This window comes from Scomber japonicus, chromosome 6 (genome assembly GCF_027409825.1).
Source record: "Scomber japonicus isolate fScoJap1 chromosome 6, fScoJap1.pri, whole genome shotgun sequence".
Classification (NCBI taxonomy): Eukaryota; Metazoa; Chordata; class Actinopteri; order Scombriformes; family Scombridae; genus Scomber; species Scomber japonicus.
In genome coordinates, this window is record NC_070583.1 from 16,736,579 (window position 1) to 16,751,490 (window position 14,912).

At 36.1% G+C, this 14,912-nt stretch overlaps 1 protein-coding gene across 1 annotated transcript in view; it reads left to right on the forward strand.

Annotated features, from left to right (window-relative positions):
• The window catches only part of LOC128360712 (mitogen-activated protein kinase kinase kinase kinase 5-like), a 37,477-nt gene that overhangs the window by 10,055 nt on the left and 12,510 nt on the right, over window positions 1-14,912 (forward strand). The window contains exons 2-16 of the mRNA XM_053321205.1: window positions 4,065-4,122; window positions 6,549-6,639; window positions 6,726-6,790; window positions 7,680-7,735; window positions 7,937-7,984; window positions 8,489-8,531; window positions 9,374-9,446; window positions 9,776-9,907; window positions 10,603-10,665; window positions 11,346-11,427; window positions 12,402-12,518; window positions 12,830-12,911; window positions 13,528-13,580; window positions 14,639-14,685; window positions 14,860-14,904. Coding sequence (XP_053177180.1) covers window positions 4,065-4,122; window positions 6,549-6,639; window positions 6,726-6,790; window positions 7,680-7,735; window positions 7,937-7,984; window positions 8,489-8,531; window positions 9,374-9,446; window positions 9,776-9,907; window positions 10,603-10,665; window positions 11,346-11,427; window positions 12,402-12,518; window positions 12,830-12,911; window positions 13,528-13,580; window positions 14,639-14,685; window positions 14,860-14,904 — 1,055 coding nt within the window. The remainder of the gene's footprint in view (window positions 1-4,064; window positions 4,123-6,548; window positions 6,640-6,725; window positions 6,791-7,679; window positions 7,736-7,936; window positions 7,985-8,488; window positions 8,532-9,373; window positions 9,447-9,775; window positions 9,908-10,602; window positions 10,666-11,345; window positions 11,428-12,401; window positions 12,519-12,829; window positions 12,912-13,527; window positions 13,581-14,638; window positions 14,686-14,859; window positions 14,905-14,912) is intronic.

Genomic DNA, 14,912 nt, shown 5'->3' on the forward strand with positions numbered 1-14,912 from the left:
GTATGCAAAATATATTGTAAAACCTGCTTTAAGTGATATTTTTTGATATTGTCAAGGGAATTCAATAATCTAAAGACTCAATTCAATTCAATTCAATGCCTTTATTGTCATTGCACAGCAGTGCAACAAAATGGTGTGTCCCCTGTGGCTAATACACATACAAACAGCAGCAGACAATAAACATAAACCAGCAAACAATGAGACACATAAAGACACTATAGATTTTTTTAAAAAGAGAGTATTAAAAAAATGGCACTAATAAATATATATAGGAGGTAGTAATAAATAAATCTACAGAAAATGAACACCTGATGTTATAGCTAGTTAGTTTAATTGGCACAGACTGTGGGTTGTCGACTCTCACTGCAGACGGTGGTTTCAAGCTCCAACAAGCTTAGTGTATGCAAAGAGCAACTGGTTATGAAAATGGAGCATCGAGCAGCTAAAGATTTTTCTCCGCAGTCGGTGGAGACCAGATCAGAGTTAGGCCAATGAAAACTGGACGATGGCCAGAAACACAACTCTAATGAGATGCTCATGCTGCTCTCTTGATGTGTTAACCGGCCAATTTTTGCTAAAAGTTTATTTTGGGGGTCTTTTTGGTCAAAAATTGCTTAATGGAAATTAGGCCAATCGAAGCAAGTCTGGGCCAGTTCAAGTACTGAAAACTGCTCAGTCATGTCAGTGTATTGCACTGAATAACAGGATCACTCTATTTCTGATAAGACACATTACTCTTGAGTTTTTAAGTGTGCATTTTTTAACACATTTAAAAGCACCACAAACCAAATTTTCTTCACCTCATTATTGGAGTAGCTGCGACAGTCTTGAGAGACCGAAGGCAGATAAAACAAAATGATCTGTATGCTTTGATACCATGAGGTGAGAAAGTGAGAAAATTGTGTATAGTGATTTTGGTGAACTGATCCTTTAAGATCAGTTTGTGGGAGAGGACTATTTGTTTGTTAAATAGGAAAAAAAGGCGTATTATAAAGTATAAATGCGAGACTTGTTTTTGTTTATGACCATCCTCTGCAGCGACCACAACACTCTGACTTTCCACTCTGCTATTTCAGTGTCAAACACAAAGGCAGACTTTGAGTAAAGAGCACAGACCACCACCAACATAAGAAATACCTCCAACTGCAAGGCGGCATCTTCCATTACAGTTCATCCTTGCCAGGGGGCAGAGGAGAAGGTGGGCGCCAAAAATGAATGTAGCACCTCGACAGTGGAGGTGGCCACTGTCGTGTCTTCAGAAAGAAAGATGTGTTTTCATTTTGGGGAAAGTGTATTTCATGTACAATTAGCATCTTTAAGGCATCTTACACTCCGCATCCTGCTCATGTCAGTACATTTTGCGACAACAAACTGGTTTCGTAACTTTAAAAAACTTTACACATAATGTAGCAGTTTATCTTCTGGTTGTAGTTCTGACCTCTGTGCTCCTGGGTTTGGGGATGGTTTTCTATTTCAGGACTGGCAGATTGTGAATGGGTATTTCCTCCAAGCGAAGTGGGTGGGCTTTCACTTCTGTCATGTCTGAACCAGATTTGGGTTGGTTTGTGTATGTGTGGAATTATATTCTCCACTTGCTGATGAGTGTTTATGATGAGTTTATTCTTAATTTATTTAGCTGGTTAACATTTTGTTCTGTTTTTTTCTGTAGTGCTCCTGTACTGACTAGCTGTCTATCCACCAGTTTGGAGAGGAATTGTTTCTCTGATTTTCTGTTGAAAAAGTCAGAGCCATAATATTCAGTGCTTCAGTGTGACCATGATGGTTGGATGAACTTTGTGTGTATTTTAGATTAATTAACAGTACACCAGCTACGCCTACAGAAGGTCGTATACATTGTGTACAGCCTACTCAAATATAAACATAGCACAAAAAGTAAGGGCATTTGTGTTTGGTAGAGTTTTTCTTTGTTGTAACAATGCTTCTGGGCATAAATCTTATACTGTTGGAAAGCCCTTTTGTAAGGAACATGCGTTTGTGGGATGAGCAGCAGAGTTGAGTATGTGGGTTGCGCCCATGAAAAATTAGTCAAATCTTCTCTGTCTTCTTTGGTGGAGGCAGTGTGATGGTGTGGGGTGGCATCTCCCTCACTGGAAAAACAAGGCTTGTCATCATTGGAGGCAATCTCAATGCAGAGAGATATCGAGACCAGTGGCAATCCCTCCACAGTCTGAGACCGAACTCTATCCTCCAAGATGACAACGCTCGCCCCCACAGAGCGGGGTTTATTAAAGACTACCTCCAGAATTTGGGAGAGGAGATGATGAAATGGCCTGCCAGCAGTCCTGACCTCAACCCCATTGAACACTTGTGGGATCAGCTTGGGCGTGCTGTTCGTGCCAGAGTCAACAACACAACCACGTTGGCTGAACTGCAACAAATGGCGGTTGAAGAATGGGATGCCATCCCACAGCAGTGTGTGACCAGTCAGGTGACCAGCATAAGGAGGAGTTGCCAGGCTGTTGTGGCTATGTATGGTTCTTCCACACACTACTCAGGCTCCTGTTTGTTAAAGGAATAAAGTGTTAAATTGCCAGTATGTCTTGTTTCTTCAGACTTAAGTCATCCAATCCACCAAACAAGAGTCAATAGCAGAATAAGCCGTTCGGCATTGGCAGAGAAGATTTGGCAATTTTTTCATGGGAGCAACCCAGATACTCAGTTCTGCTGCTCATCCCACACAAATGCACCATTTAAAAGGGAAATAAACAGGCTTTTCAACAATATAAGATTTATTGCCAAGGAGCACTGTTACCACAAAGAAATAGTAACCCTAACCCAAACACAAATGTCCTTACTTTTTGTGCTATGTTTATATTTAACAGTAATAGATATATTCTTATTTACATATTATTTTAAGCCAGAGCCATAATATTCAATGCTTCATTGTGACCATGATAGTTTGATTAACATCAGTTTTTTTCAGATTATTTTTCCCAGAAGCTGCTGATTGACAACATTTTGCACAATGTTCAATACAGAAATATTTTAAATATGACCATAATGTGTATTTGTGTTTTTTTCCAAGATCAGGGTGGAAAAATCTCTGAATCAGCAGAAAATTGGAATTATGGGTCTGACCACTTGTTTTGGACCTGATACAGAATAAATGTGATTTCTTTCTTAATGTACAAACTTTCATTGGTTTATATTAGTAAATACATAGGAAATATTTTGTTAGTTGTATTTTTTACAGTACAAGTATATGTTGGTAATTATGTGAACGTGAACGTCTTGGATTCCATTTTTAGGGAGTGTACTGAATTTCAGTGTGTAGCTCTTACACAATGACAATAAAGCGATCTTGAATCTAAAGAGGTTGTTCTGGGGGGAAAACCTTAAGTGCCATTATTCATTGCAGTAACAAGTTTTTACAGTAGTGTTTTGAATGGATCTTACCGGCATGTATTGACTTTTTTTGGGTATCTAACAGCTTTTTGTGTGACGTCTGAAAGCAAAGGTTGGTTTAGATGTAAGATTACACGGATTGAGTGGAGAGGTTTGGTTTTGACATGGAAATTTGAAGTTTGTGAAGATGAGTGTGCAGTAAAACATTTAGTGTTTTAGAGTTTTGGGGAAATGTGTCTTAGCAATCGAGAAAAATTGTACCTACGTTGCATTGCGGGACAGTTTGGGTGGAAATCTGTTGTGTGCCAGCTTCTTGTCAGATCAACCATTACATCAGGAAATAAACTAGTCTCATTTAGAGTAGTTAATGTGTAAGGGAAACCAGTGTCTCAGTATCTATTTATAATAAAACAAGAAAAGAGAATTGACGCACCTCTTTGGTGTCACTTTTAAAGGTCATTGCGTGCACGCATGAATACGTGCTGAAAGTGTGTGTTTTACCGTCGATGTATTTTTGTGTCTTTAAGGCCAAAGAGCTGTGCTGTGGGCTGTTTGCTGCACTCCACTGATCTGGACAGCGCACATGCAAATGATGCCCTGCTGAGACACAGGAAAACACTGCAACAAAAAAAAAACACACGACTAACAGCATACAGTGACAAACCATTAACCTGTGTTGGTGTTTTTTGTGTTTTCAGGCACGTCACAAGCAGAATGGAGAGCTGGCAGCCATTAAGGTCATCAAGATGGAGCCGGGTGAGAATATCTGAATGTCTCCGGTTTCATTTCATATTATCAGGAAACAAAACAGCACTTTGCATTTACACTCACCACATGTTTAGCATTAAAACTGGTCAATGTGCTATATTGAGCTTTTCAAATCAGCTTTATTGACTGACGTTGTTCACACACATTCAAGGCCTTTACAAAGATGCATGAAGACAACAAGCTAAATAAAGATAATTAAACATTTTGATATAACTTTTATGTACAAGCAATTAGATGAAAAAATGATATATAAATAGAACCAACAACATATAATGTCTGAAACAATTTCTGGAAACAAGATACAAACAGCGTGAATGTGTGAAAGACTGCAACAAATAATGACGTTAAATAATGACTAATGTGGTGCACAATATGTAACGTCTGTGCAGTAATGGATAATATGTATACATAATGACGTAAATAATGAATGCATAAAAACAGTGATGTGACATTATATACATATAATAAGTGGTGTGCAATATGTAATGTCTATACTGTAATGGATGGTATGCATACATGTTATTGCACTTTTTTATTTGATTTGAAACAAAGGTTTTGTACAGTTGGACCTTTAATTTTAAGAGCCAAGGAAATGGAAAAGAAGAATTAAAGATAATAATAGTAATAGTAATAGTAATAGTAATAGAAAAAAGATAAAAAGAAAACACAAAACAAAACAAGCAGTATATTCCTACTTATACACATATATGAATGGGCCGTGTGTGTGTGTGTGTGTGTGTGTGTGCGTGCGTGTGTACACATTTAAATTTATTTATACACCTCTGCTCATCTACATCTACATATGTGTCTGTATGTAAAAGGTAAATAGTAGATAAATAATATTAAAGCTAAAGAAAAGTAGTGGGAAGAAAGGGAACCAAAGTAAAAACAAAAAAGGTTGGAGATACAGTAGATGTCTTTGTGTTAAAAGTACTTACGGTACACAATTTTTCTTAAATAAATGTTTTATAATGTAAGATACTAAAATATTATGACAATTACAGTGCTGTTACTTTCTGGCCCTGTAACTAAGAGAGAGCTCTCTAAATGCAACACAATTACTAGTTCCCATACTCATTATGATACCATTAAGGGAGCTGTTGGCAAAACATTAGACTGCAGTAAATTTTAAGAGGAAGAGACAGATGTACACATACTGAGAAAGAGAGTCATCATTTCCCACAGTGGCAGAGCGACATAAATCATACAATTCAATGCATTGTATTAGACATCCAACAGTTTAGTTTATCGCTTATCATTAAAGCCGCAATACAGAGGTAGTAAGTTAATATATATCTTCTATATCAGCTCACATGAGAAAGCAGCACTGTCACAGTCTGACCTCCTTATTTAGACCACGCAGATTAATTATATGCACGTGAAAGTCTATCAGGCAAGAAATGGGGACTCACCTCTTTGGTTTAACCTTTTAAAACCCACTCTGACCTTCCTGTTGGCCAGACATTGTTCCAAACAACAGATCTTCATTTTAAATTCTGGTAGGCAGCTCAAAGTTTCTCAAGGTGCCAAATATGTCAGGCAAAGGGGGGGAATATTTCTGGTGGGTGGGACAGTTCAGTCATTAAAATACATTAAGTCATGGACACACCTTCCCATTCACTTAAATACTTTGTTCACTTTGTTTAAATGGAGAGTTCAACATAGTAAGTATAATTGCAAATGAGCCATAAGATATAAGCTATATGCCATAAGATACATATCATACGTAGATGCCATAAGATATATAACATAAGCTATATTCCGTAAGATTCACACCATAAGATACATACCATAAGATATATACCATAACATACATACCATAAGATATATGTCATAATATTCATACCATAAGTAGATATGCCATAAGATATATACCATAAGATACTATATACCATAAGATTCACACCATAAGATATACCATATGATACATACCATAACATGCATAACATAAGATACATACCATAAGATAGATACCATAAGAATACCATAAAAGGCATGTCACCACACCACAAAGTGCAGGCATTAGCATATTCAGCTATATTTAAATGCATGTAACATGGCCTCTCAATTTACACCTTCTTTATTGAGCAGAGTTCTTATACGTGTTCATGGATGGTTTACACTGAGAATGTAACACAGCGGTTAAATAAAGGAAGACTCTAATTAGTCTCTAAATGAATTTTTCTCTGATCTGATCTTCTTCTGTCGCTAACCATGCACTGAACTCTGTGATAGTTTCAATTATTTTAGTCTAGAAAATAAAAGAAACAGATTCAGACAGTAGCTAAACCAAAACCAGTGTAACCAACTTTTGTGGTAGCCTGTGCTTAATACTCCCTGACCATACCTTTATTTGTATGTAATGTGATGATAATGACTGTGTATCCTGTCTCTCTCTTTGTCTGGTCCCACAGAGGATGATTTTTCTATCATCCAGCAGGAAATCATCATAGTGAAGAGCTGCAAACATCCAAACATAGTGGCGTATTATGGCAGCTACATACGGTAGGCTTGTGTTTTCTCTTTCTTTCTCTCTCTCTTTCACTTATTAATCTTAGATGCAGCAATTAACTCTTTTTACTTTTCTCCAGAGCCAATAAATTGTGGATCTGTATGGAGTTCTGTGGAGGAGGCTCACTCCAGGATGTATATCATGGTGAGTATCTGTGTATGTGTGTGGTTAATGTTTGAAAAACCTACACAATATAGTTTTAATTAATCTAATGCAATTTCGATGTATTTGTTCTTTTACCTATAAATCGATTCCCTCAGATCCTTACTGTAAAAGAGACAAAAACATAGACAGAAAAACATCATTCAAAACCTTCTGTATGAGAAAAATGACTAAACATCGTTAATATTAGTAGCAGTTCCTCACTTGTTGTCTCCTACAGAAACAGGAAATGAACACTATAAATTCATAAACATTACCAAACACATAATATTAGTCACTGTTGTAGTCAACTGTTACTGTAGAAACACACACCATAACACTAGCACACACAGTTTTACAGGTCAATTAACAGTGAAATGGACATTTTTTGAATCCAAATAGTGGTTTGGATCATTTGGTTAAACTGGCCCTTGGTGAAACCTGTCTGATCATATCCACATTTACAAAAAGTCAAACCCAGGTTGTTAAAAACTGTACATTTTCTTTGAATCCCCCCGATGTTGACATTTGTGCCACATAAACTAATATGTGGCTGGAATTTGAGTTATACAATGTCACTGTTTTCAGTTCTCATATGTTATATGTCCTCTAGAAACACTCAACACAACTTTTTTATTGTTAAAATTAACCTTTATTTTTTATTACCCTTTTTCCAGTCATGTGAAGGCTATAAATGCTGCTTCTGAATTATTACCACATAAAATATAAATCCAGTTTTTCATACAGAGGTTATGACAAGTCCTAAACTAAAGATAAGAGTCTGTGGAAACAAATCTAGTATTTGTTTATCAATGGATTCTTAATCCCTGTCCAGGAAATCGCCCCATAGTATTTGAATACTCAATCATAACAAGTGAATTTTGTTCCGCAGTGACTGGTCCTCTGTCTGAGTCACAGATAGCCTACATCTGCAGGGAGATGCTACAGGTAAAGTCACATTTATTACCTACTGGAAATGAATAGAATAGTTATTATCGATCATCTGAAATGGTTGATAATGATGTGGAGAAGGGACAAAACTCTTGAAAACATTCTTTTGGTCATGATTTTTTTTGTGTGTGTGTGTGTGTGTGTGTGTGTGTGTGTGTGTGTGTGTGTGTGTGTGTGTGTGTGTGCGTGTGTGACCAGGGTCTGGACTACCTGCACGCACAGAAGAAAATCCACAGAGACATCAAGGTGAACACGTCAGACAGTGATGTTTTATTCTACATGTTTGTCTCTGTTATCTTGCAGATGTAAAAACTGGGTCATTTGCAGCAGCAAAGAGTAAGATGTAAACTGTGACTAAACATAGACCATGTAGAAGGTTAGAGATTGACATGTCCAGCATGTGTTCCCAATGGCTGGTAGTAAAATCATCTGTATATCTCATTTTATTACCCCCGATAGAAACATCATGAAGAAAATTAGTAAATTCCAAGCTCTCAGATTTCTCATCTTATAATGATAAATAAAAATGATTTTATTAATGAATGCAGTCTTGTCATTAAAATCTAGAAAATAATAGTAATTCATGCTTATTGAAGGTAATTATCAGATAATTAGTTTTAAGGTAATACATTTTAATTAGACTTTAAAATTTCCATCGAGTGTGGGTTTAGTTAAAGTTCTCTGAGTGGGAGTCTGGATATAAGAACATGTTTCTATGGTTGTGTTTCTCACATCCTCTTTCTCCTGCAGGGCGCCAACATCCTCCTCAATGACCAGGGAGAGGTCAAGCTCGGTGGGTGGATGTTTGCACTTTCTGTTGAGATTAGTCACTCACCTCAGTCAAGACTGTCAGTTCAATTAACACATCTTGGCTGCCTGGTTAAAACAAGGCTGATTAATATGTTATTGACAGAGTGAATGGCCTGTTTCCAAACCGGTTGGGAATTTTTGTGGTAATGTGAATCACACTTAATATTCAGTTTTATTCATGAGCAAAATTGTGAGAAAGCTGTTAATTTTGCTTCTGATAATGCAGCATTCTGGCTTCCATTTTAATCAAGAAGAAGAAGAAATACTAAATGATCTGTTTGGATAATTTAATGAAAACAATGATTTTTAGAAATGATGAAAGTTTTTTTATGGCTTCATATGTGGCTTAGAGTGTGCATTAAATCTAAAATAATATTAACCCTTACACTGTTCATATTCTGACTCATAATTAGTTTCTACACAAATTCATATTCATAAATTCAGTCATTAATAAATGTTTGATTAGTCATTCTGTTTGATTCAAAGACATTCACAATCACAATTTGCATATATAAAAATGTGTATTAGCTGCACACACAAAATATTGTATTGTATATTGTGGGTCACATTAGGAAAAATCTAACTAAAAGAAATGTGTATTTAGTGTTTTACATAGCTCTCAAATGTAAAAATTGGGTCTGAACAGTATGTACTGTAAGGGTTAAAAAAACACAAAATACAAACATTTTATATTGTTACATGATTTATGATTTCATAACTTGAGCCAGGTCTCAAGTCAGAACTGTGTGTGAACATACAGCAGCTTTTTCAGCACACCAACTAAAGTGACATAAAAAATGAACTCCCCCTGTTTTTGTTGTGTAGCTGACTTTGGGATCTCAGCTCAGATCACAGCCACTCTGGCCCGGCGGATGTCCTTCATTGGGACGCCATATTGGTAAGATCATTACCCAAGATCAATCTGCAGCTTCCTTTGCAACTTCAAATGTTGTCCTGTAAACACCTGAAGCTGATAATTTAGGTGCAGGGAGAACATTTATATTTTTGCTATTTTATGCTGTACAGTAGCCTAACTCATCATCAGACCTCTTAATTTATAGTTTTCAATTGATAACACACATAAAAGCCTCAAAAGCTCAGTTTATACATTTTAAATGAATATCACTGAAAAAATAATAGTTGTGAGAAACAACTGAAACTCTTATCTCTGCTCATCTGTGATGTTAAACTCACCTTTTGTTGCTGCTGTTCCCTTCCTTTCCTCAGGATGGCACCAGAGGTGGCAGCAGTGGAAATTAAAGGCGGATACAATGAACTGTGTGATATCTGGTCTGTGGGCATCACGGCTATAGAGCTGGCAGAACTGCAACCTCCAATGTTTGATGTCCACCCGCTGCGGTACATACACATTGAAACACACAACCTCACATGTCTGAGCATTTACACACCTCTGCACGTACACACAAATACATAAATATGAGTACAGAATAATCTGCCACACTGTGATTATCAGCTTTATTTTAACACATGGGTTGGGTTGTATTATGCAGTTTATACCATGACCATATTTGCTTATCAAGAATTAGTTTTGTTCTTCATACTTATGCAGTACATAAATGTTAGTTCACACTTCATGCAGCTGTTGCCTAGTGATAACTAAATGAAGATTTCCAGCTGTGACTATTACATCACCATGCAGTTAACAGCAACTCCTGAGCACAATTTCACAAAGTCCTCTGACAGTAGTTTTCACATCCTTAAAATATAGAGCATTGCTTTCGTCAGAATTGTTATCAGAAATCAGCCGTGTACATGCCATAGATACAACTTGATGGTGATGATGACCCATTTTAAGGAAAAGGACAAGTCCTACTTTAATGCAAGTCATTGGTTATCATTGGTGTCAAGGTCGTTTTAAGTGTTTTTTTGGTCAAGTATGAAGTCTCGTCTTTGAAGTCGTGTGTCTCAGGGTCTGCACCCATATCTCCATGTCACTTTTCTGAGTGAACCACAAAGCAGATCAGACTTGTGCAAATGTACGTATGACATTTCATGTGCATGCAGATTCTCATTAAACATGTTTTTTCCTGCAGGGTCCTGTTTCTCATGTCCAAGAGTGGCTACCAGCCTCCTAAACTGAAGGACAAGTCAAAATGGTACATAAAAACTTACCACATTCTTAATTATCATATACTTTGTTTTTAATCATTTAATCACAGAAGCAAATGGTTCCTACAGTATCAATGAAGTTGTTGCAATCAGGCGTTGTATATTTTAAGCCTTAGTGTGCGTTTACAAATATGAAATGTTGAAATCTGAGAAGTAGAGAAGCAAAACAAGCTCTACAGGTCATATAAAGTTAAAGCTGCTTATAAAAGCACCGCAACTTATTGCTCATATTCAGGCATTTCACAGTATAAACTCATAATTAGCCTCTATACATAATTTTACAACCATACATCATTCATGAACACCTCATCAGTCATTAATAAACTGGTGATAAATCCTTGATTGCACTCTTTAGGTTTTTTTGAATAAATATGAGTCAACAACTCAACAAAATATGTATCAGCTGCACAGAAACATTTTTAGAAAGGTGAAGTAATTCTAATTTTTGTATATTCTGGGTCACATTAGGATAAGTAAGTGTCTGGCTAAGAACTTTTCTAAAATAAAAAACAGTATGTAAGGCTTAATAATATTACAGTACAGGCTACTGTTCAAAAAATGTAAATAATTTGCACTGATGTTGACGAATTTCCTAATCTAGTATTATGTATCTTTGTTTATTAAGTTTCTTGTTATAAAAAGCTGCCAATTTTTCTCCTGTGTGCAGGTCCTCCATGTTTTATAACTTTGTAAAGGCCATGTTGGTGAGGAACCCGAAGAAGAGACCAAGCGCAGCCAAGATGCTCTCAGTCAGTACTGCTCACATTCACTCCAAGTCAAGTTTATATTGTGTAATCATCAATTCTGCAACAAGTCTGTCTTAATGTAATAAGTGTCATGGCCTTTGAAGGTGGGTAAAGGTCTTGGTCGCTGTAGAAACCTTTAGTCTCTATACAGGCACTGACACCTCCTCAGAAGTAACGACACTGTAAGATATGAGGGACAAAATCCACTGCACATGTAGAGTTACCTATACTGAGTGGCTGTAGTGGAGGGACGCATTATGGTAGACTCCAGTAGGTTTTTGTGTAGTTACAGACCTAAATGTATTTCAATGACCCTGAAAATGTAGCAGAACTGTTTTTACAGCTGTCAAATGTCAAAACAGGTCAAATTTGACCCAAACAGTATGTAAGGGTTACAAGAGATATTATCACTTATAAAACTCAAAGCAACAGTTGACCATAGTTCAGTCTTCCTGAATTACTGTAAAATCTACTGACTGTATTAAACTGTTTTTCATCAGTCTTGGCCTCCCGTAAGCTTTGTCTTTACCTGAACTGGAGGTAGTTTTGACAACCACCCTGCTGTTTACAGTCTTCAACATCTCACTTAATAATAATGAAACATAATCATAATAACTTTATACTTTATACTTTGATACAAGAAATGCAGCTAAAAGTGCTTTAAAATAAAGGGAAGTACATACACCAAGTTGTATGCCTCACATTAAAAGGACCTAAAACATAAAGAAAAATAAAGGAAGAAAAAGAACCATAAAAATAGTAATAATTTTAAAATAGTAAAAATAGAAAGTACCTACATTTTTTGAAATAAATACAACATTTTTAAAAGAAAGTCAGTAGTGCATCAGTATGAAGATGATTGTCAGAAAAGAATCTAATAAAATAATGTATTTGCTGTCTCTGGTCACCTGTACTGATTATCTCTGTCTTATTCTTTTACTCCCTCCATCTTTTCTCCACCCTGCTCCTCCCTGCAGCACATGTTTCTGACCCAGCAGTCCCTGAACCAGGACCTGACCCTGGACCTGCTGGAGAAGTTCAGACACCCTGAGAAACTGAAGAGCAGCCTGGTGACAGACGATGAAGAGATGGAGGTTTGAACTTGATTCTTAGTAACACTTTATTTTTGGTTAACTGAGGTGAAGCTCTCTGTTGATGACACAGGAAGAGCCTGATCAAAGTCATCATGATTCAGCCAAGCAGGAAGCAGAACATCTTCATTGTAGATGAAGGGGAAAAAAAGATATTATCTATTATCTTATTTAAATCCATTACTACTTTTTTCCTTAATGCTTTTAGGGGCTTTAATTTGACTTTACATTTGAAATTAAGTCTTAAATGTATGGCCATGGATGTCTATTTCTAGTTAGATAGTATTAATCATTTGTTTTCTTGTTGATTTAAGGTGGTAGTGCCTGGATCTTTAAGGAGGATCCAGTCTATCAACAAACACAACCGAGCAGAGAGGACCAACTCTGACATAAGCTGTAAGAAAACATACCCTATTTATGGTTTTATATCATAAATATCATAAATATATTTTTTCGTCAAATTTTTTTCAAATATTTCTTGCCAGTGACTATTTCTTTTTTTAACAGAACAGTTTAGTGATTCATTTATTGCATTTAATCAAATATGTACATTTAGTTTTGTATATAGCTCACAAAAATGACAGATTTTGTATAATATATAGTATATGAATACAGTATAAACAGTAAAAGAATCTTAGTCTGTTTATAGCAACATGAATACTCATAATACCAAATGTGTTTATATTTAGGTCCATATTGATAGAGATGATATTTATTTATTTCATTCATTCATTCATGTAGATTAAAGATCATGATCACATATGGGGCACAAACTATTCAGCACTTCACCTTCTCAAGTCATGTACATTACTGAAAGTGTGCGAATAAACTCATCAAGTCACTTGTTCTACTATCTGAGCACATCTGCTTCAGTCCTGTCACTCTTCATTTATTGGATGATTATGATGCTGTTAAAAGAATACAAATCAATACTGCCTACTGCATACTGATTAGAGTTTCTCTGGAGAATAATAATTGTGAATAATGATTGAAATATTTTACTGTTGCTCAGTGGAACAGATCTATACTCAGAGGCCTACGAAGAAACAATCCCCGGACACCACGGTAAGCTTATGACATGTTTAATGTCAAATAAGTGTTGGCAAGATGAGCAATTTAAAAATATCTTTAAAAAATTGTTTTAAAAGCAGCATCAGGTTTGTTAAAATTAACATATTGTATTTGTGTTGGTTTTATGTCATTTGAAATGACATTTGCACCATTTTTTACCAAAAGTAAGACTGAATGCTCCTGAAAATGTCAGATGGTGTAACCACATAAGAACAGATGTGGGAAGTAATGAAGTATTTGTACTTTGTTACTGTACAATATTGGAGAGACTCTACTTGTCATGCATTATGCCTGATTTGCCTAATTGTATTCCATTACCTTTATTTAATATAAAAAAGTTATAGTTGATTTTTTAAGCAAGTTTAATTATTTGGTACAACGTTTTTATGGTTACACCACTTAGACATTTTTGCCATAATCCTATAACATATTCTCTCAGAGTGGATTAAAAACAGACATTTGTTGCTGGGTCCACAAAAAATGAATGTGTGCAAGTTATTCATACATTTAAATTTGACTAAACCACATGACACAAGAAAATGTCATTGACCCATATATATTGCATATTGCCTGGATACATACAGTACAGAGGGTATCTACAGGACACAGCTTGTGATGTTCCCAGCCTATCTAGATCACTCATACACAGTATTCTAATTTCACATTGGTGACATCACAACCTAATTAAAAGTCAACATTGCTGATATTTAAACAAGCACACAATAAAATAAACAGATACCTCCACCAAAATTCGCCTCTGATGAGTCCTGTTAATGTCAACAAGAACTACAGGACTCATCAGAGAGGGATCTTTGTGTGCAGGCGTCCTTGTTGTAATTCTCAGCACATAGTCTATATTTACTGTAATATTTATCATGGAATATTAATTTACTGCAACAAATAGAGGAGTGTAGATGGGAATTTGTGACTATTTGGTTCTGTCTTTTGTGGTTTCTCCTTTTTTTACTTCCTTATTTCATGCACTTATTAAGTTTGTACTCGTAGACTGTAAGCTTTTATAAAAAACTGGCAATTTCATGTGCTTTCTACAGTTAAGGCCTTCAGTGGGATCGCCCAGCATTAACATGAGTCCAATGAGGTAACTGGATCACACAATTAAACACAGACATGGAGTCACATTAAATATCGACAACTGAATGAATACATAACTTCTCTCTTTCTCTCTCTCTCTCTCTCTCTCTCTCTCTCTCTCTCTCTCTCTCTCTCTCTCTCTCTCTCTCTCTCTCTCTCTCTCTCTCTCTCTCTCTCCCAGGGACCAGGACACAGATTCAGATGATGACTACGACGATGTGGATATGTAAGAAC